The 23,837-nt window shown below is 47.8% G+C and overlaps 1 protein-coding gene across 1 annotated transcript in view; it reads right to left on the bottom strand.

The window, feature by feature from the left end:
• Positions 1-16,331, bottom strand: part of LOC144767064 (transmembrane protein 176B-like) — a 32,533-nt gene extending 16,202 nt beyond the window's left edge. Inside the window, exons 1-3 of the mRNA XM_078650694.1 lie at positions 16,197-16,331; positions 7,993-8,187; positions 1,949-2,059 (exon numbers count right to left, since the gene is read on the bottom strand). Coding sequence (XP_078506820.1) covers positions 1,949-2,059; positions 7,993-8,178 — 297 coding nt within the window. The 5' untranslated portion in view covers positions 8,179-8,187; positions 16,197-16,331. The remainder of the gene's footprint in view (positions 1-1,948; positions 2,060-7,992; positions 8,188-16,196) is intronic.
• Positions 16,332-23,837: the final 7,506 nt, after the last annotated feature.

Here is a 23,837-nt window from a genome sequence, read left to right as displayed (position 1 = left end):
CCCCTGGCCCCTGCGAGCACTATCATTTCTAATGCCTAATTGCGAGGCGCTGGCTACCTATTTCATCAACAAGGTGGGAATATATCTCTTTACATTGCGGATTTTACGATGCAAACACAACGTGGTCGTTACAACTACCGCATTGTCCCAAGGCACTACCTTTACAACGCAAGTCGTTACAACGACTTGCGCTAGATGGCGCGCTGGACCTAGGAATAGTATGATTTACTATTCCAACTCCAGTGAGTGCAACACTAGGGAAAGTGTTGGAATAGTAAATCATAGTATTCCTTCTCCTAGAGCGCCATCTACCGCAAGTCATTGTAACGACTTGCACTGTAAAGGTAGTGAGCTGTGACAACACGGTCGTTGTAACAACCTCGTTGTGTTTGCATTGCAGAGTAAAATACGCGAGGTAAACGTTGTTCCCCCTTCCTGCCCTCCCTTTGCTCACCACTGCAGGCCTTCCGGCCCTGCTTACTAAGATTAAATCTGGGTCTCCAGGCGACCCTCTCAGGCTGGATCTCTTTAGTAAGTTCCAAGACTGCCTCGTACCCAGCTGCCTAGAACTCATCAATCTATCTTTATCTTCATCAGCGACTCCACATTCCTGGAAACATGTGAAGGTCATTCCCCTATTGAAAAAGTCATCCCTAGATGCCTCTAGACCAGAGAATTACCGTCCGATCTCTCTGCTCCCTTTTCTAAACAAAATCATGGAATCCCATGTGAATACCATCCTAACTCAGTACCTGGATCCTGCTCCATATTAGACCCCTTCCAAAACGGCTTTAGGCCCCGTCATAGTACTAAGTCAGCACTATTGGCCGTTACCGAGCAACTCAGAGCCTCCCTGGATGACGGCGGGACTTCGCACTGATTTTGCTGGATCTCAGTGCCACCTTTGATACTGTCTCCCATAACATCTTGCTTTCATAATACAGTTGTTAACAAAAAAAAGACGAGTCAAATGCAAAGCATTGAAATTACTCTTACATCAAGCTGCAGTTCCACTAGTCGTTACTAGATGTCCCTCACGAGTCAAATGCAAAACCATTGAAACCCTTTCATCAAGCATTTGCATTTGACTCGTAAGGGACATCTAGTAACCACCAGTTGAACTGCAGCTCTTTGTAGAATTATTTTGATATTGGATACTATAATATTCACTGCCCACTGCTAATCTCATCCCATAATGCTTTGCAGGGCCTTGGGGTGGTCCTAAGAGGATGGGACCACCACTGAATCGTTCAATAAAATGTGCTTTTTGTTTTCAAGGCATCTGCTTGGTACTATCCCTAGGTTAGGGCGGATCCCAAAATCATCACCTCTCTCAGTGCTTACTAATTTTTCAGTTTCACTTTTGTAAAAGTATTATATGCTCTTTAGCATATAAAGATATAGATAATTATTTCATCATAAATGGCACTGTGCAAGATGCCATTTGCAATTATTTCACAGTGCAGCCAAGTACACAGGGCTATCAGCTATGCTACGCATTACTATGTGTAGTTCAAAGTATACTACGTGTAGTGCTGCTTCGCAAACTACGCCCAGGGTTAATTTACACCACCTTCCTAATCAGTCCCTACAGACACTCCAGCTCTCAGTTGTCCCTCTGCATATGAGGTTCTCGCCTCACTGCTCTCTTGTTCTGCAAGTTTTTCTGTACTTACCAAGACTTCTGTGTCCACTCATCTCTCAGAGCTCTAGTTCAGGGGGAGGCTGACCTCTTTCAGTGAGGGGGTGCTCTAGCTCAGAGTGAAAACAGGGGGAAGGATGCTTTAACCTATAAACTGCCAGCTAGATCCCTTGGCCATGAAAAGCAGACTCTCAGGTTCCCTTCAAGTGTTTGATAACGTCCACTCCAAGTTCCTCCCCTTCAATAATCTTGTTTCACAAGTCTCGGCCACCCCATTTTATAGCCCCGCCCTCAGCATCTACTCACCGGGACCCCAGTCCAGAACCCACTCCCGGTGAAGAACACAGGCCCATGTTTAATGAAGCAGGACATCACTGCATAGAAGATGCAAAACAGGCCAATCATAATCTGTACAGCCTGCAAGCAAAGACAATAAGAGGTTAACACCCCTACAAGCCCTCTGTATGGGCAGCAGACAAAGACACAGAGAGGTTAATGATAGCATCCACTGCTTACTAACACCCCTCCACCCCCACTGTACAGCCTGTAAACAAAGACACAGAGAGGTTAATGATAGCATCCACTCCTTACTAACACCCCTCCACCCCCACTGTACAGCCTGTAAACAAAGACATTGAGAGGTTAATGATAGCATCCACTCGTTACTAACACGCCTCCACACCCTCTGTACAGCCTGTAAACAAAGACATTGAGAGGTTAATGATAGCATCCACTCGTTACTAACACCCCTCCACACCCTCTGTACAGCCTGTAAACAAAGACACTGAGAGGTTAATGATAGCATCCACTCGTTACTAACACCCCTCCACACCCTCTGTACAGCCTGTTAACAAAGACACTGAGAGGTTAACGATAGCATCCACTGCTTACTAACCCCCCTCCACTCCCTCTGTGCGGCCTGTAAACAAAGAAACTAAGAGGTTAACTATAGCATCCACTCCTTACTAATACCCCTCCATGCCCTCTGTACAGCCTGTAATGAAAGACACTGAGAGGGTAATGATAGCATCCACTCCTTACTAACACCCCTCCACACCCTCTGTACAGCCTGTAAACAAAGACACCGAGAGGTTAATGATAGCATCCACTGCTTACTAACACCCCTCCACACCCTCTGTACAGCCTGTAAACAAACACAATGAGAGGGCAATGATAGCATCCACTGCTTACTAACACCCCTCCACACCCTCTGAATGGGCAGCAGACAAAGACACAGTGAGGTAATGATAGCATCCACTCCTTGCTAACAGCCCTCCATGCCCTCTGTACAGTCTGTAAACAAAGACACTGAGAGGCTAATGATAGCATCCACTCCTTACTAACACCCCTCCACTCCCTCTGTGCGGCCTGTAAACAAAGACACTGAGGTTAACCATATCATCCTCTCCTTGCTAACACCCCTCCACTCCCTCTGTACAGCCTGTAAACAAAGACACTGAGGTTAACCATATCATCCTCTCCTTGCTAACACCCCTTCACTCCCTCTGTACAGCCTGTAAACAAAGACACTGAGGTTAACCATATCATCCTCTCCTTGCTAACACCCATCCACACCCTCTGTACAGCCTGTAAACAAAGACACTGAGAGGTTAACGATAGCATCCACTGCTTACTAACCCCCCTCCACTCCCTCTGTGCGGCCTGTAAACAAAGAAACTAATAGGTTAACTATAGCATCCACTCCTTACTAATACCCCTCCATGCCCTCTGTACAGCCTGTAATGAAAGACACTGAGAGGGTAATGATAGCATCCACTCCTTACTAACACCCCTCCACACCCTCTGTACAGCCTGTAAACAAAGACACCGAGAGGTTAATGATAGCATCCACTGCTTACTAACACCCCTCCACACCCTCTGTACAGCCTGTAAACAAACACAATGAGAGGGCAATGATAGCATCCACTGCTTACTAACACCCCTCCACACCCTCTGAATGGGCAGCAGACAAAGACACAGTGAGGTAATGATAGCATCCACTCCTTGCTAACAGCCCTCCATGCCCTCTGTACAGTCTGTAAACAAAGACACTGAGAGGCTAATGATAGCATCCACTCCTTACTAACACCCCTCCACTCCCTCTGTGCGGCCTGTAAACAAAGACACTGAGGTTAACCATATCATCCTCTCCTTGCTAACACCCCTCCACTCCCTCTGTACAGCCTGTAAACAAAGACACTGAGGTTAACCATATCATCCTCTCCTTGCTAACACCCCTTCACTCCCTCTGTACAGCCTGTAAACAAAGACACTGAGGTTAACCATATCATCCTCTCCTTGCTAACACCCATCCACACCCTCTGTACAGCCTGTAAACAAAGACACTGAGAGGTTAATGATAGCATCCACTCCTTACTAACAGCCCTCCACTCCCTCTGTACAGTCTGTAAACAAAGACACTGAGAGGCTAATGATAGCATCCTCTCCTTACTAACACCCATCCACACCCTCTGTACAGCCGGTAAACAAAGACACTGAGGTTAACCATATCATCCTCTCCTTGCTAACACCCCTCCACTCCCTCTGTACAGCCTGTAAACAAAGACACTGAGGTTAACCATATCATCCTCTCCTTGCTAACACCCCTCCACTCCCTCTGTACAGCCTGTAAACAAAGACACTGAGGTTAACCATATCATCCTCTCCTTGCTAACACCCCTTCACTCCCTCTGTACAGCCTGTAAACAAAGACACGGAGGTTAACCATATCATCCTCTCCTTGCTAACACCCATCCACACCCTCTGTACAGCCTGTAAACAAAGACACTGAGAGGCTAATGATAGCATCCACTCCTTACTAACACCCCTCCACGCCCTCTGTACAGCCTGAAAACAAAGACACTGAGAGGTTAATGATAGCATCCATTCCTTACTAACACCCCTCAACACCCTCTGTACAGCCTGTAAACAAAGACACAGTGAGGTAATGATAGCATCCACTCCTTACTAACAGCCCTCCACTCCCTCTGTACAGTCTGTAAACAAAGACACTGAGGTTAACCATAGTATCCGCTCCTGACACCTCCACACCCTCTGTACAGTCTGTAAACAAAGACACTGAGAGGCCAATGATAGCATCCACTCCTTACTAACAGCCCTCCATGCCCTCTGTACAGCCTGTAAACAAAGACACTGAGAGGTTAACGATAGCATCCACTCCTTACTAACACCCCTCCACACCCTCTGTACAGCCTGTAAACAAAGACACTGAGAGGTTAACGATGGCATCCACTCCTTACTAACAGCCCTCCAAACCCTCTGTACAGTCTGTAAACAAAGACACTGAGAGGCTAATGATTGCATCCACTCCTTACTAACAGCCCTCCACTCCCTCTGTGCGGCCTGCAGACAAAGACACAGAGAGGTAATAATAGCATCCACTCCTTACTAACACCCCTCCACGCCCTCTGTACGGCCTGCAAAGACGCTGCTAGGTTAATGATAGCATCCACTCCTTACTAACACCCCTCCACTCCCTCTGTAGGGGCTGCACACAAAGACACTGAGGTTAACCATATCATCCTCTCCTTACTAACACCCCTCCACGCCCTCTGTACGGCCTGCAAAGACGCTGCTAGGTTAATGATAGCATCCACTCATTACAAATACCCCTCCACACCCTCTGTATGGCATGCAGACAGAGACAAATTGTAGTCACAGCATCTGGCTTCTTACACCCTTCTCTCCTTGCACTCTGTATGGCCTGCAGACAAAGACACAGCAACCGCTACTTATACTGTTTCCTCTCCGTACCCTGTATTTCAGCTTGAGAGCATTGGTACCAGATCTGGAAAGGGGCGATGGGGGGAGCTAGTCGCAACGGGTGTCGTTGTCATGTTGGAGGCTGATGCCAGTTGGGAGGTTATAGGTTTGACCTAGCAACCATTGCTAGGGTAAGGTTGGTCATCGCGTGGGCATCCACAGCCTTGCAAAATGCACAGTGCTCTCCGCGTCTGAAGGAGACCTCATGTAATAGTCTTAGGAAGAGCGGTAGATGGAACTGGGACTGGGACCCCGGAGTCATCGGGCCCGATTCACAGAATGAATTTAAGACTCAATCCTAAACTTACTACTATTTTGGTATTCACAGAATGGACTTACTACTTTTGGTATTCACAGAAGTTATGATTTTGTCTTAAGTTTATCCTAAGAAAAACTTAAGACAGACGTAAGACAGACTTAAGACAGACTTAAGACAAAATCCTAACTTCTGTGAATGCCAAAAGTAGTAAGTGCCTTCTGTGAATACAAAAATAGTAGTAAGTTTAGGATTGAGTCTTAAGTTCATTCTGTGAATCGGGCCCATCGAAATGATGAGCTGGTGGGATTGCGCAATCGTCTGAGCAAGGTTGGCTTGAGTTGTTCGAGTTCTGGTGCCATATCTGTGGTATCATTACAGGAACCTAACAAGGCATGGCAGGCTTCAATAAGGTGGGGTAGCTGAGATGTACGTAGAGGGGAGGGAGCTTTGCATCTCATTTGAGGAAAAACGCTGTATTGCAAGTTCAATTTCCTTGAGCGGTCTCAAGTGTCTGCCATCTTGGACAGAGGCAGGCCGGTGTTGAGAGCACGGCGCTAGAGCCAGTTGATCACAGGCAAAAAAGGGGCCACTCACCGGTGTCTGAGTAAGAGGCTCATGGCAAGAGAGAGGTCCCAAGCAGCAATAAAAAAAACCTGTTGGTTGGACATGTTATGTCGAGGTCTTTTCCTGGACGTGTCTCCCCGACGGCCATAATGGAGTCAGGCAGGCCGATATTGTGGAAAGTGCGCTGCCAAGAGATTCCAGCCTCAAAACCGAGAACTTTTGAGGTTTTCTTCTGTGGTTTGAGACCGGCTAGTGGCTGGTCCAGCCAAACCTGCAATTGAGGTCCTGGTCTTTCAAGTGGCGCCTCGAAGCACCGTAATAACGGAGCATCATCCCGCGCAATGGCAAAACTCTCAACTTGGCATGCTGTGGCACTTTGAGCGTTTGGGGGACAGTATGGGTAGGTGTCGAAGCAAGGTTCAGAGAAGCACTGTCTCGCATAGTTATGCGCCTCTAGTGAGGAGTGTATTGTGAAGTGAGAGGAAGGCACTCTGAAATTCAGGTTCAGTGATGGTGGGGGGGCAGGGGCGCTGATCTAAGGAGTAGTGTACACAGCTTGTCTAGATGGACCACCATTGTCGAGTCAGGCAGGAGAGCCATAGATCCTGTATTAGGCATCAGATTGTCCTCATGGTAAATAACATGTCTGATCCACTAGTGTCATTGCGAGGAAAAAAAATAGTCTCAAAGTAGCCTTGGTGTCTGTGTGTCGCATTGTTATGGTCAAACTGCTCTTTTCTAGACGTGTTTAATTGAATCTTCATTCAGTTATTTGTCACTTCCATTGATGACTCTAACCCTTCAGGTAGTTGCAATAGATTGTTACACACCTTTGTTGGTCGTGTCCTTGAGTGGTACCCTCAACACCATAGGTGGGCTCCTAATATTAACATACTATCCTGGTCAGGTCTCTTAGCAACAGACATGAGTAAGTGTTACCTGCCACCCCCATCGCATCTTGAACAAGTCGCAAATTAATACCATTGTGTGGCTGCACCCCTCTCAAACTGGCCACAAATGGACACCCACCACTTTTTTTCCACTAACCTAGCTTCTCACTCAACCAACACTCCCCCATAGGCAAGGCAAGCTCTTCCATCCCTCTTTCCATAGCCATAACAGCGACCCTTTCTCACAACGACTCTACTATTGGGATGGCCACTTTCGCCCAAGTCTGCAATGGTCCTTGGACCTCGCCAATAGACCCAACCTGAAGAAATCATGGGAACCCGCAAACTGTTCCTTTGGTCACTTTCTTCGTTCACCCCACTCTTGCCATGTACACAGAACACAATGCAACCATTTGTACCCTTTCTCAACTCTCCGAACCACTCTGTTCCCATTTCCTCTATCACAAGCCAAAACAATTGCTTTTCAACCCTCTGATCCTCCGTATACACCTTATCTTCTGAATCCATCTTCCATGCCCATAGTCTCACCTTTAAAACATCTCACCCTCATCCACATCTCTTTCATCGAAGCCCTCCTTGTCCTCTGTTGCTTTCTCCAGAGCATCCCAGTGCTACTCGTTGCCTCCGCCCCTCTGTGAGAGGAAAGACTTACGCCAGCAACTATCTGTCCCAGCATGGATAAGCATCAAGTCTACGACTTATCTCCACAGACAATGTAAGCATGCCAGTTTACATCCCACCCTGGCATTCTAAAATGCCAGGATATCTCCAAACCACAAATATCATGCCAGTCAACAGTTGAGAGCAATGCCCGACATAATTTACTCACGTACCCCGAGGACCTTCTGCTCCCCTCTGACGGAGGTGGCAGGGGTCTTCTGCCCCTTCCATGCTCTATTGGCAGACTCCAGCAGGGTGGCCAGGCCTGAGGGCTGGTTAATGTTGATGTTAATGACAGTCGGCTTGGAGGAATCGCTCGCCACTTCGACTCCATTGACGCAGACGATATTGGAAGACATGGTGCCTGTCTGGAAGGAGAAGAGAGAAATCAGTGAAGCCTGCAGTGCGTACCGTAAAATACAAACCGAACAATGGGCACATTCTCCATCTGATCAAAAGACCAAGCCAACATCCCCCATTTGGCTGGAGAATGTCACTTCACATGTCTTCTGCTTAAAATTGCCTCCACTACAACTAAATTAAATTTGGACATATTAATTTCCCACTTTTTTCTTTAAATCTATCCAAACTTTTTCCTCAAACGCTGTCATATATGAGTTGGTTAATATCCAAAGTGTACTTTCAATTTGTAAAAGCCACCAACTTTAAGAGACCTCTCTACACAAGATGTGTGTTGGATGACAGTGCTAGTTTACGTTCCCATCAACTCCACTGCATGTATTACAACTCTTCATAGCCGCTGTTCATTTCCTATCTAAGAGGGTGCTCCAGCTCTAGTGCTTCCTCATTAAAACAAAAAACAACAAATGATATTTATAAATTGTGAAAAACTGTAAATGCAATTTTGCACAATGTTTTTTTTAATAGGAGCAATGAATGCGGAAAATATGTGTAAGATGTGCCTAAATAGTAGTATTTCCACTATGTCTATGTATGGCTGCACTGCACAAGCACTTTAAAAAGCGATCGGTGATGCCTTTGGGTTGTCATGTGATCAAGGGAGGGATCTCCCGAAACGCGTAATGGCGGAGAAGGCTAAATAAAAATATACCCGTAATTTACCGGGTCCACGCTCGTTTGTCTGCGTGAGGAGTGGGAGTGAAAAGCGAGGAAAACTGGATAAATATTAATATTAATATATATATATATATATATATATCGCTCAGTTCCACACCAATACAGGTACAAGAAAAGCACTCACGGGGCCAACTGCAAATCTTCTGGGTTTATTTCATTTCATATGCGAAGAGCATGAAATACAGACGCGTTTCGGCGATGCCTTAGTCTTGTGTTTCTCAAATTACGCGCCAGCAAAAGCAGACATTTTAAGGCTTACGGTGTTAAAGGTCACATGATTAACATTGTCATTGTAATCAAAAGAGGACTGACCAAATGTTGTTACGGCGGCCATCTTAGAACCATACAATTGTAACTTTATCAATTCGCCACAATAATAACAAATAGTTTTCATTATGCAGTGCCCCTCCCCTGTATAATATCAAAGAGGGGATCTGCATCTTAACCATCAGCCCAACCAGCATTAAACCCCTGTGGTCTGGTTATACGACATTTTGATTATGAAGACAAACAATTTCTTTGTCTTGTTATTACGCCGTGTATCGGCTTAATCAACTAACATTCGCTATTTGAGGTTCATTAAGCCGTGTATCGGCAAGTCCTCCCTTATTTATACATTCAAATTTAATCTGTGAAAGCCCCAATTATATACTGTTAACAGATGTCAATAATCATAAATCAATAATCCAGCTAAAGAATAATCCAGTTAACAAATAAACACTAGGACTCTAGTCTCCCAAATGAACTGTCATTTCTTCGCTCATATTCAATCCATGAGGGGTCTTTGTTCCCAGGTCTATAATGTATCGGGACTCTAGTCTACGGAGTTTCCTGACTCTGTCTCCTCCCCTAATGTTTAGCACTCTATAAATTGGCATAACAGAGCAGGTGCCCCACAGAGCCATGGAACGCAACACATAGCCAGCCCTCAATAGGAACTTCAGAATAATCACTGTCAGCAAACTGGACATGACAACACAAGTCAACACCATTCTGCATACAGCTTCCAAGCCCAGAAGGAAGATTTTTAAATATCTCCCAGGCAACACTAGAAAAACCGTAAATAAAGCCCTAGTTACCAGCAAGTTGGACTACAGAATCTGCAAACCATCCAGACCTTGACAGCTAGACTCATCCGGAACCTACCATACAGGCAGGGAAGCTGGGCCAGAGAGGACCAAACTGGTTTGGACTAAGCACAGACACTCTCTGCCTTAGAGAAGAAAGGAATTGTGGGTATAAATACTGGGACTCAGACCCCAGAACTTTAGAACTCTTTTAGACCAAGAAGACTGCCAAGAAGAAGAGCTGGAGAAGCTGTGAGGAGTAACTACCACTTTGCTGAGTGCTTTGCTTTGTTGGCCTGCAGTGGCTGCTTCTGTCGTGGGCAGTGAAAGGACTGGGCTGAACTTTCTGCAATCTATTTTTGTGATTTTCTTCAAGGGCTTGAGGTAGAGCTCGCCCCCTGTTCAAGAAGTCTCAGGAACAGCAAAGACTTTAAGTTCTTCAGCCCTCAGCACTGGAGACTGTGTGTTTTGTGCTGCAACAGAAGAAAAAGCAACCCGATGCCGTCTATGACACTGATGCCGACTCCGTGTCCTGAAGGCACAGCACGGCAACGCAACCCTAGGCTCACCGACAACGCCTGCTGATGCCACCACCAAGCCGCTGCTTGCACCGAGACCTGTGGGCACCGCACTCCCCACCGCCTCGCTTCATGACGCTGCCTTGGGAACCCCGATGCCGCCGCTCCACAACGAAATTGATGCTGCTGCCTGCACCGTGGTTCGAGGGAACCGCTCGTAAGGTTACACGACGCAGCACCCTCATCCCACACTTCAGCCTTGGCCTACCGTTGCTGGAGCTATTGACTCCAGTTCATCGGCTGTCGACAGCGCTTCAGCAACGACAATGCTGCTGCTTGCACCGTGACCTGCCAGCACCGTGACGCGCACCGCATCACTTCGCTGCAGACTCCGTATCCTGAAAGCACTGCAGAGGGCCCCGTGCAACGCAACCCTGGTCTCACCGACAAATCCATCCGATGCTGCCACCGAGCCGCTGCTCGTACGCGACCTAAGGGATACGTTGCTCTTCGCACCACAGTACCTGACACCTGCTGACGCCAGTGCTTCTGACTTCAACCACGGGGAGTTCGATCTGCAACGTGTGTGAATTCAAGGGCCCGACGACTCCTGCACCGACCTCCGGAACTGACGTCTGCGGACGCTGTGCTTTCTGAAGCTTAATATGAGGGCGCCGACGCCCTGCATTTCTAAAGGCACTGTTTTGTGGATCTCCCTGACACCGTAGATGGCCTGCGACGCCGCAGTCAGCCAGAACTGTTTGGATTTGTTTGTTCAGGACGCCGTGATAGCCCCAGAGGGAGCTATCGACTTCAAGGAACTGTTTTTCAAGGTTATTTTGATAACTGAAGATTTCTAAATACTGTATTGTGGATTTTTATCGTTTTTCGTCTTGTGTTATGTATATAAAAATATTGGATATTTTTCTAAACTGGTGTGGTGTCCTTTTGTAGTGCTTACACTGTATTACTGTTGGTTAGGTGCAAATGCTTTACATACTGCCTCTAAGATGAGCCTGACTGCTACTGCCAAGCTACCAAAGGTGTGAGCAGGGGTTATTTTAGGAGTGCAACTCCCTTATTCTGACTAGAAGGAAGAGTCCCTACTTAGACAAAGGTGCAAACCCTTGCCAACCAGAGACCCCCATTTCTAACAACAGCCTAGGAAAAGAGTGAGGGACCAGTCTAGGGAAGGAGTGCCGGACCAGCCTAGGGAAGGAGGGCCGGACCAGCCCAGGGAAGGAGTGCCGAACCAGCCTAGGGAAGGAGTGCAGGACCAGCCTAGGGAAGGAGTGCCGGACCAGCCTAGGGAAGAAGTGCCGGACCAGCCTAGGGAAGGAATGCCGGACCAGACCAGGGAAGGAGTGTGGGACCAGCCCAGGGAAGGAGTGCCGGACCAGCCCAGGGAAGGAGTGCCGGACCAGCCTAGGGAAGGAATGCGGGACCAGCCTAGGGAAGGAATGCCAGACCAGCCTAGGGAAGGAGTGCCGGACCAGTCTAGGGAAGGAATGCCGGACCAGCCTAGGGAAGGAGTGCCGGACCAGCCTAGGGAAGGTGTGCCGGACCAGCCTAGGGAAGGAGTGCCGGACCAGTCTAGGGAAGGAATGCCAGACCAGTCTAGGGAAGGAATGCCGGACCAGCCTAGGGAAGGAGTGCCGGACCAGCCTAGGGAAGGAGTGCGGGACCAGCCTAGGGAAGGAATGCGGGACCAGCCTAGGGAAGGAATGCCAGCCCAGCCCAGGGAAGGAGTGCCGGACCAGCCTAGGCAAGGAGTGCCGGACCAGCCCAGGGAAGGAGTGCCGGACCAGCCTAGGGAAGGAGTGCCGGACCAGCCTAGGGAAGGAGTGCCGGACCAGCCCAGGGAAGGAGTGTGGGACCAGCCTAGGGAAGAAGTGCCGGACCAGCCTAGGGAAGGAGTGCCGTACCAGCCTAGGGAAGGAGTGCCGGACCAGCCTAGGGAAGGAGGGTGGGACCAGCCTAGGGAAGGAGTGCCGGACCATCCTAGGGAAGGAATGCCGGACCAGCCTAGGGAAGGAGTGCCGGACCAGTCTAGGGAAGGAGTGCCGGACCAGCCTAGGGAAGGAGTGCTGGACCATCCTAGGGAAGGAGTGCCGGACCATCCTAGGGAAGGAATGCCGGACCAGCCTAGGGAAGGAGTGCCGGACCAGCCCAGGGAAGGAGTGTGGGACCAGCCCAGGGAAAGAGTGTGGGACCAGCCTAGGGAAGAAGTGCCGGACCAGCCTAGGGAAGGAGGGCGGGACCAGCCTAGGGAAGGAGTGTGGGACCAGCCCAGGGAAGGAGTGTGGGACCAGCCTAGGGAAGGAGTGCCGGACCAGCCTAGGGAAGGAGGGCGGGACCAGCCTAGGGAAGGAGTGCCGGACCAGCCCAGGGAAGGAGTGCCGGACCAGCCTAGGAAAGGAGTGCCGGACCAGCCTAGGGAAGGAGTGCGGGATCAGCCTAGGAAAGGAGTGTGGGACCAGCCTAGGGAAGGAGTGCGGGACCAGCCTAGGGAAGGAGTGTGGGACCAGCCCAGGGAAGGAGTGTGGGACCAGCCTAGGGAAGGAGTGCCGGACCAGCCTAGGGAAGGAGGGCGGGACCAGCCTAGGGAAGGAGTGCCGGACCAGCCCAGGGAAGGAGTGCCGGACCAGCCCATGGAAGGAGTGCCGGACCAGCCCAGGGAAGGAGTGCCGGACCAGCCCAGGGAAGGAGTGCCAGACCAGCCTAGGGAAGGAGTGCCGGACCAGCCCAGGGAAGGAGTGCCGGACCAGCCTAGGAAAGGAGTGCCGGACCAGCCCAGGGAAGGAGTGCGGAACCAGCCCATGGAAGGAGTGCCGGACCAGCCCAGGGAAGGAGTGCCAGACCAGCCCAGGGAAGGAGTGCCGGACCAGCGTAGAAAAGGAGTGCCGGACCAGCCTAGGAAAGGAGTGTGGGACCAGTGCAGGACCAATCTAGGGCGAGCATTACCTCGAACTGGAGGGCAGGTGGGACCAGTGAAAGGAAGTGCAGGGCAGGACAGGACCAGTTGATTTGTAATGATTGTGACCATCAAAGGAATGACTAAATAACAGCTGGGGCATCTGCAGGTGCCGCCCTTTAAGGAAGATCCCATTATGACACAGCACCTGGGGAATACCAATATGGAAGCCGGGAGGGGGGCCTCTAATGCACTGAACACAGTCGCAGAGTTTACCTGTGCCTCAAAGGCGAGTCTTAATAAAAGGAGTCCGAAGTGGAAGTTTGTGTTGTAAAGGATGAACTTTAAAAGGCCTACAACGCACCACAAAATATTGTATTTTGTTTTCTGTGTTTTGCTAAGAAAACTGTGTGCACCCCTCTTTTCTTACTGAGCATAAAAAGGTGTAAATGCAATAACATGTTACCATAACACCACACACGAGTGAAATACATGCACGGGCCAGGGTGACCAGTGAATAGCACGGTCTGTACAACAAGCGAAGGCTTCCAAACCCCACAAGCTTCCTAAACAAGCAGGTGAGAGCCCAGCAACTAAAATGCTGTCTTTACAGCAAAGCAAATGTGTCAAAGAACATACACGTGCAAAGAGGAACATCTTCAGGCTAACATAAGGCACATTTTATGACCCCATCACCCAGCCTCATAGGACAACTTCTATGTGCCTTGGCCTTGATGGACAGACCACCCGACCAAGGGCAAACCGTGAACAGCACATACATGCTGCCAGCAGAAGGGACCTGACCGCTTCTCTGTATAGTACTAACTTCTTGAAGAATTGATAACACGAGGTCTACTCAACCAGTCTATAACTAGACCGAAAAACAAAACATTTCCACAAATATGAGCTAGAAATTAAAGGCTCCTATAGATGGAAGTGGGTTTAACTTCTGAGTTCCAAAACTGGAAAAGCAGAAAGTAGGGGGGGGGGGGGGGGTGGGGGGGGGGGGGGGTTGCTTCTTCCCGCCCTCCAGAACTGAATACGTAGGGCCCGATTCACAGAATGAATTTAAGACTCAATCCTAAACTTACTACTATTTTGGTATTCACAGAATGCACTTACTACTTTTGGTATTCACAGAGTGAACTTACTACTTTTGGCATTCACAGAATGAACTTAAGACTCAATCCTAAACTTACTACTATTTTGGTATTCACAGAATGCACTTACTACTTTTGGTATTCACAGAGTGAACTTACTACTTTTGGTATTCACAGAAGTTAGGATTTTGTCTTAAATTTGTGTTAAGACAAAATCCTAACTTCTGTGAATACCAAAAGTAGTAAGTTCATTCTGTGAATACCAAAAGTAGTAAGTTTAGGATTGAGTCTTAAGTTCATTCTGTGAATCGGGCCCTTGCACACCTCGTTATCAGCGGTTTCTATTGTGTTTGTCATTCAAGTCATTTGTTCTCAAAATGTTACACTTTAGAAGTATTCAAACTTCCAAAGAAGTGTTATGGCACTTTCAAAACCTTAGTTGTGGAATACTTAGAACTTCAAACTGGGAAAAGTTAACTGAAGTTGGGACCGCAGCTGAGCGCACGTGGAAGGGGGATAGGGGCGTAAACAAATCAACAAAACTAACTATATTCATTCAAAGCGAATATATTGACAAAGGAGATGCAAAAAATGCAAAAACGGGTGTATACTTTGAAAGTGAAAATGTATGTAGAAAATTCTGTTTAGGAATAAGGGTACACAATTCAACTCACATAAATACAAAAGTGACTGAGATAAATTATTTTCACGACAATTATTCTCTCATAAACACTTTTGTTGTCAAACCATTTCAAATATCTATAGATAAGGAGAACATCATTTAATATATAACGAACATTTCCAGAAAGATCATTTATACATAAAAATGGGTAGAATGTCGACGTTTCGGTCTTGTCTTGGGCTAACGTCTATAGGACCATCTTCAGGGCAAAATTGTTTTATGTGGACTGAAGACCCTGGGTCAATGAATGAACGTAATCTGATTTATACGGCATCAAATTAATGACCCAAAAGAATGGAGCACAAAATGGCCATCAAAAATCTTAATAACTATGATGACGGCATTTCCAAATGCTTACGTTCGCCACACGTTTCCCATAAAGAACAGTGCGAGGAACCCCCTTTGGGATCCTACAGGTGGTGTCAGAACAGGAACAAAATCGATTGTATCGACGATAAATCCGCCACTTCCTATGTTATTGGCATATGTATAGCGCACAGACTGCCATTTCAGTGGGGTTTTGGCGCCTTCGGGTGTCCATTGCAGACCAGGTGACATGTTCGGGTCTTCTGCACACCGTGTCACGTGCTGCACAGTGGGGTTTTGAGGCCATGCTTACCTTGTTAAAAGTAAAGTCCCCAGAGGACTCAATTTCATCAAAGGGACCAAGCCTGGCCTTCATTGAATAACCTAGTGCATTCTGGGAAGTGTAGTCCTGGCTCATGCACCTGAAAACAATGAACTGCAGAAGAGAAGCAGAGGTCTGGGGGAGCCCGTCCTGGTGGGGTAACACGGACCCATCAAATAACCCTGATCAAAAAGTCCCAGGAAGCATAGTGCCTACTGCCAAGAAGCTACAACTGCTCTAAAACGTGACGCACAGCATATGTTTAAAACCAAGGGAGGTTGTGAGATGTCAGCAGCCGCGCAGCACAGACTCCCCCCCGCCCCCCCCTGAAGAAGACACACCGTATACCTCGGCGCCTCTCACTGCTCACCTGTGCCCCTCTCGGAGTGATGGGGACGGTCTCTCGCTGGACCCTGGCTCTGACGTCACTCCTCCCAGGACAGGACAGGTGCGTCTCTCCTCCCAGGACAGGACAGGTGCGTCTCTCCTCTCGGGACAGGTGCGTCTCTCCCTCCCGCTCCCCCCGCCTCCCCTTTATGCAGGAGGAGGGCCCCCAGGTTGCAGTGAGGGCCTTGGAGGGGGCGGGGCCGCCAGGTGGAGGGAGGGTGCCAGTCCCGCCCCTCTGCACCTCGGCTCCCAGATCTGGAACCTGTTCACGTGCCACCCCATGGGATGTAACCGGTGCTCATGTAAAGCGCTGCGATGCCCGAGGGTCGAGGGCGCGCTACATACAACTTCCAAAACTTAAATAAGAGCTGTCATTTCTACACACAACTTCCAAAACTTAAATAAGAGCGGTCATTTCTACACACAACTTCCAAAACTTAAATAAGAGCGGTCATTTCTACACACAACTTCCAAAACTTAAATAAGAGCGGTCATTTCTACACACAACTTTCAAAACTTAAATAAGAGCGGTCATTTCTACACACAACTTTCAAAGCTTAAATAAGAGCGGTCATTTCTACACACAACTTCCAAAACTTAAATAAGAGCGGTCCTTTCTACACACAACTTCCAAAACTTAAATAGGAGCGGTCATTTCTTCTGTGGGGCGTGGACGAGAGGGGGGGAGGGGGGAATCTATATTTTGGAAACAAGTCTTTTCCGCATCCATGTTCCTCTCTCCGTTTCTGAAGACAAAAATATAATTATGTCAGGAGAGCGTGGGGCTCGGCTTCTGAGGGGTGCAGCGGTGCTCTGGGGGGGGGGGGGGGGGCTGGGGGTGAGTGTAAAGTGAGGGAAACCCACCCACATTGGTAGGGGGCAGGGTTTCCAAGGGCCCCACGGGGCAGGTTTCTTCCAGCGCTAAGGGACCTTTTACCAGCCTGGGGTGGAAACAGGAAAGTACAACGTCATTTCTCTGGTCAAATGCCCCCCTCTGCAGGTCAAGAATAGCAGTGCAAGGGTCACTATGTATGTTGAATTTATTTATCTATGTGTTTTGCTATAGCACAGACTTTACCCGAGGGTGTCAGAGCGCTTCACAATAGGAACAGTAATGTTACATGAGGAGAGAAGTACAAGTGGGCGTTACAAAAGCAGACGTTACGTTACATGGGGATAAAGTGACAATTGCGCATGAAACAAAAGCAAACAAGATACAATAAGAAGTAGCAAACGATATCTGACAAGAGGAAAAAGTGACAAGTGCGCATGTTACATAAGCGTACAAGATACAAGTAGAGGTATAATACTGCAATAAGTGTTAGTCACTCAAAACATAAGAACACACTAGGAAGTCACTGCTATAGGCATGGAGTACAGAATTTCCTATAGTGAAAGAACTTAGTGAAACTAAGTGCAATTTATAGTGAAACTGGTGCTTCCCAGAACACACTGGGCCCGATTCACAGAACTAACTTAAAACAAAATCCTAAACTTATTACTTTTGGTATTCACAGAAGATAGGATTTTCTCTTAATTTGTCTTAAAACAGACTTAAGACAAACTTAAGACAGAATCCTAACTTCTGTGAATACCAAAAGTAGTAAGTTCACTCTGTGAATACCAAAAGTAGTAAGTTTAGGATTTTGTCTTAAGTTAGTTCTGTGAATCGGGCCCAAAGAGAGGCCACAAGACCCCACGACGTCCCCTCCAAAGAAGATTGCACCCCCAAAAGTGTAAGACTCTTTATCTCCTTGACCTGAAGCCCCCAAGACTGCCACTCCCCCTGACCCCTCCCAAGAAGATGCCCCCCCAAAGTGTCAGGCTCTTTATCTCCTTGACCTGAAGCTTCCAAGTCTGTCATCCTCCCCAGAACATGAAAGGACATACTTTTTTTTTTTGCAGAGTTTTATAGCGAGAACTTGACCCGAACCGAATCGGGTATCAGAGCGCTTTACATAGCAGCAGTTACGTTACAGCCAAGGCAACAGGTAAATAAATGCACTCAGTGGACAAAGAGGAGGACAGACCTTTGAGCTGCGAGGAAGTGAACGGAGGATTCAACATATATATATAGAGAGAGACCGAATACAAACGCAGATGACGTCATCTAGTTCTCGTTTCCAATGTAGTGCCGCGATGCCAGTGTCCGCGCGCTAACCCGCCTCTAGCTTCCGGTTTGGACCGGGGCGGTGCAGTACCGGACTGTGCTGCTCGGCTCTGGACTTGTCATTAATTCGAGGCCGGGACCAAGAGAAGACGTATACGCTGCGAACATACAAGGTGACTACATATATCACCGGAATATGATGCAATTATTGATATAGTTCCAATCACGCATCTACCCAATCAACCCCTTTGAGAAGTGATTAGTGTATTTTAAAATAAGGCCATCTTTGCCATTTTATATTTCAAGAAGCAACTCGAGATAAAGCCTTGGATTAAATAATCCATGTCGTACTCTTTGATAATTTTCGCCCTGAAGAAGTCCTTCGGACGAAACGCGTTGGCTACTTGTATGTGAAGATTTTTTGGAATAAAAGCAAGAAAAGAAAACTCTTTGGCCTACTAATATCATTAATTTGATCAACATTGTTACTGTATAATATATGGTGTGCGGAACCACTGTGGTGTATTGTCTCTCAGGTGTAGTCAGCTCAATTCAGAGAACAAAGAAAGAAAAGCGTTCTGCTCAAAGAACGACAGAGAAGGGGATAAAGTTGAAAGATGTACTGGAAATAAAATGGTTCCAGCAACGCCTAGGCTGAGCTATTATGTAGCAACATCAAACCCTATAGGTTCAATAAGGGGTGGGAAGACAAAAAACAAAAATACAGCATAGACTCACCTTCACAGGAGGAGGAGAGGGTCTCCTCCTTACATCTAGAAATCCCACTCTTACATAGGACTTTAGACAATGCATTTCATGCATTCACAACATTAATACATGGTCCCAGGCTTTTAACCAATGAGAGGCGAGCAAAGAGAAACATTTAATACAGAATACATTCATTGATTCTCTCGTCATTCAACTGCATTGGTTTGTGTATTTCACAGCTCCTACACAGCGAACATGACATGTTACAAAGTATGGTATCCAGTCTGGGACCATTAGCTCGCAGGCTGTTTGTTTGGACAAAAGACTCTTGGGGCATTGTTGGAGCACCGGCGGGACTGCGAGGACCGGCAGCCCGCGCGGCAGCGCTTCGTCCTCTTCCCGCCTCCACCGCTATTTCCCTATATTGTTGGCCCAGTATCCCGCGTCACGGGACGCGCGCGGGTAGCGCGCCGGGCCGAGCCCGGGCCAAGTGCGGGCCCGTTGTAGCCCGTTGTAGCCCGTTGTAGCCCGTTGTTGCCCGTTGTAGCCCATTGTAGCCCGTTGTAGCCCGTTGTTGCCCGTTGTAGCCCGTTGTAGCCCGTTGTAGCCCGTTGTTACCCGTTGTAGCCCGTTGTAGCCCGTTGTAGCCCGTTGAAGCCCGTTGGAGCACGGTGGAGCCCGGTAGAGCCCGGTAGAGCCCGGTAGAGCCCGTTGGAGCCCGTTGGAGCCCGTTGGAGCCCGGTAGAGCCCGGTAGAGCGTGGTAGAGCCCGGTAGAGCCCGGACCGGGCCACACCTCTTGGTTTCATCATTTATCCATCGGCGGGGGACACTATAAGAACTGTAAGTGAAAGCTATTCTCTTGACTGGGGGTTCCCGTACTATAAGATGGCCGGTCGTGAGCTCAGGAGTAAAACCGTACCTGCTATTAACAACGCAGCAGCAACTCTGGACAATTACATTACTAGAACTAGCACACTTATATCTAATGAAATTTCTATCCTGGAAAATCGCTCATCCCAAGAACTGCTATTTACTAAGAGATCGTCACTGGGTCATATCAGGAATGCTAAGTCGCCAGTCAAGGGTGTGGTTACGACTAGCAGCTGTATTAAAATGTTGGAGCATGTGGTAAAGGAGGGGGCAGGCGACTCGGGGGGAACTCCCTCGCAGTGTAATAATAGTAATAGTCACGATCAAAGCATTTTGGAACCCAGCCTTGTACCTACTGCTACTACTGACTCTGTAAAGATAATCCAGGGGACACAGAATGATAACAATCCAAGGGGACAGCGAGAGGGGGCCATACCTAAAAGGAAACGCACTGATCATAAACCAGGTGGCCGCAAGGCCAAGATCCCTAAACAAGTTGGTGGCTTAGATCCTTCCGGAGATAGAATTCCCACTCATAGTATGGTTGACTTGAACAGTGATAATTCTTTTATCCAAGAGGAAGATGCGATGTTCACTAAATTAAGCATGATATGTAAAGGGATGTATGACGTTACAACGCATACTTTTACAACGCCTACCTTTACAACGCATTTTTTACACCGCAACATCCATTACAACGCACACCATTACAAAGCATGCCATTACAACAAATTCTTTGAAACTACCTTTACAACACATTCCACTACAACGCATACTACATTTACAACGCATACCATTACAACGCATTACATTACATTGCATATAAGGTAAGTGTTGGATAGTGTAGAGGTAAAAATTACTATTCTAACTCCAGGGGGTGCACAGTAGGGTAAGTGTTGGATAGTGTAGGGGTAAAAATTACTATTCTAACTCCAGGGGGTGCAACAGTAGGGTAAGTGTTGGATGGTAAGTTATGCGTTTTAATGGTATGCGCTGTAATGACTGAGTTGTAATGGCATGCGTTGTAGTGGTGTGCGTTGTAGTGGTGTGCGTTGTAATGACTGCGTTGTAAATGCATGCGTTGTAATGGATTTTGTGTTGTAAAAGTTTCGTTGTAATGGCAGTGCGTTGTAAAAGTTGCGTTGTAAAGGATGTTCCCCTATGTAAAGCCATGCTAGACCCCGTTGTAGCCAGATTAGCCCAGATAGAGCTAAGGCTGTCTAGTATTGAGACGGCCACTGCCCTGGCTGGAGATAGTATGGTTAGGGTCGAAATGATGTTGAAGCAGGGACCGAATGGTGTTGAGGCAGCTCAGGGTGGGACCCACACTGATACCATTAATACTCTAGGAAGTGTGGGAGACACATTACAAATCTTATCTAGTAACACTACCGCTGTTCCCCCGAAACGTTTAGAAATAGAGGCTTCCAGGACAGTGACAGAGACCGACCCTGCACCAGCTGTGCAGAGTAAGGCTACCTCGGTTGCCCGACTGCATATTAAGTTGGTAATTATTCTACCCCCAGAATCAAGCCCCTTTGTCGTTGTATTAACAGGGGTACCTGTGCTGGCGGACCCGGCGCCGGAATCTTTTCAGTCATTGAAAAATAAGGTTACTTCCTGGTTGAATAAGAATAGGCCTCTTCCGCCTCATTGTTTTAGTGAGATTTTGATGGTACGAAGGGTACACTGGATAGGTAACAGCACTAAAAGTATCAACAGGGATTGTGTTTTGGTTAACTTTCGAGACCCAAGAACAGTCAGGCATATATGTTCTTGGCCCTATCGACCTCTTGATACTACTATCCAGTCTTTCCCTCTGTCTTTTTTCTATCGGCCTGCCCCCCAGGCTTTCAATGGGGAGCAAGAGGATGGTTGGATGTATGACGTTACAACGCATACTTTTACAACGCCTACCTTTACAACGCGGTTTTTACCACGCATACCATTACAACGCATAGCGCTTTGGGGTGCTCGATAGTGAATAGTTTAATTTACTATTCCAACTCCAGTCCCCGTGGATAGTAGGGAAGGTTATTGGATAGTAAATTAATCTATTCCTTATCCTAGAGCGCCCCCCAGAGCAATGCGTTGTAATAGTTTGCGTTGTAAAAGTTGTGTTGTAATGGTAGGTCGTTGTAAAAGTTTCGTTGTAAAGGTTGTATACTGGATGGTTGGACTAGGGTGGGTTCCAGGGAAGGGAAAACTAGTACTGGGCTAGAGAAGGCCAATTCTAATCCCTCGGGCCTCTGTTTGACCTGTAATCGCTTTAGCTCCCTGGACATGGTTGATTGACGCCCCCCATATTTGTTGTGGGAAGGCGCCGAGTCATTGCCCCGTTCCAGGTCAAAAAGATACAATGGGTCTGCTGTAATAAATTCTGATGAGGATTGCTGTCCAACCAAGGAATCCATAGGGTTGGACGCAAGTATTGTTATAGCAGCCCCAAATTCCACAGTCACTCCTCCTTGTACTTCAACTCTCCAGTCCACAGAGCTAGTCCATCTAATGGCGACGTGGCACAGGAGATTATGGAGCCCACTAGGGGGAAATATAATGGGGGATGGAGGAGCGCTTCTAATCTTGCGTGTCACGGCACCCTAACAATCTTATCATGGAATTTGGCTGGCCTCCGTAATAAGATTGATTGTCCAGAATGGGGAACATTTATAGACGGGAATGATGTGTGTCTTTTTCAAGAAACATGGGCCAGAGAGGAAGGGACACGCACTGGATATGCGGCCTATTCTGTACTAGCGAGATGGGGTGGGAGGGGACGGCCCTCGGGGGGGCCTTGCAATATGGGTGGGTTCCCAACTAGGTTGCACGGCCAAGTCCCCCAACACATAATCAGATGATGTGCAATGTGTGGTCCTGGAATGGCCTAATGGCACCAAGCTTGCACTGGTGAATGTATACTCCAGACCGGTGAGTGCTACGGCGGAGTCTAATACAGTGGAGGAACTCTCTTCATTTATAAGCTCTATACCCAGCGGCACCAGGTTTGTGATTGGGGGCGACCTAAATTGTAACTTTGAACCGCTGGCAGGGCTCGCAGATGGAGGTTTCCTCGAGGAGGATGCTTGCTGGGCTATACCCACCTTGGAATCCTCACCCTCTAGACCTCGGACACCATTGGCGGTACAAATCACGTCCCTAACACTCAAGCACTCTATTAGGGCGTGTAATGGCAGGGTTAACCTAGATCGACCCCCTAAATGTACTTTTACCAAGCGGGGCCAAGAGGCCCGGTTGGATTATATATTTCTGGAAACTAGATCATGGGCCACAATAAGGGACTTTTCCGTAATACCACAGGATGACAGTGACCACAATGCCTTATGTTTAAAAATAACCATGCCTGGTGTTGTAAGGGGGACTCCGGATGTGAACGGTGCCCCTGACTCGAGAATGATTTTAAGCAACGATAGGAGAAGAATAAAGTGGACAAAAATAGTAGAAAGACCAGAGCGAATCCCGGAGTTCTATGCTCTTATTCTTCCCATTTTAGAGGAAATTAGTGTGGCCCTTAACCACATGCGCTCTAGCGGTTTTCACGCTGCGCGCTGCGATTTGAAAAAACCCGCGTTACATGACGAGCTCAGCCCGTCATCAGCGTAGGGCACGTTACGCTCATGACGAGCTGAGCTCGTCATGAGCGGCGAAGGGGTTAATAATGGATCTATCTATGACAATTCTTATAAGCTAGGAATCCTGCATGACCAGCTAACTAATATATTATTAGATGTATTTTACCCTCTCGCGGCTAAGCGGCCGCAAAAGGGTTCTAGTCCCAACTGGTACAACTCCACTTGCAGAAGAGCTAAGACCGCACTTGTTACTTCCAGTAAAAACAAGGATAGCAAGTCAATAGTCCAGACTTTGAGAGCTAATTACAAGCGTGTAATGGAGTGTGCAAGAGAGGAATGGGACCA

Source organism: Lissotriton helveticus, chromosome 1_1 (genome assembly GCF_964261635.1).
Source record: "Lissotriton helveticus chromosome 1_1, aLisHel1.1, whole genome shotgun sequence".
In the NCBI taxonomy this organism is placed as follows: domain Eukaryota; kingdom Metazoa; phylum Chordata; class Amphibia; order Caudata; family Salamandridae; genus Lissotriton; species Lissotriton helveticus.
Note: the sequence above shows the minus strand (reverse complement) of the source record. Positions and strands in the feature narration are given on the sequence as shown.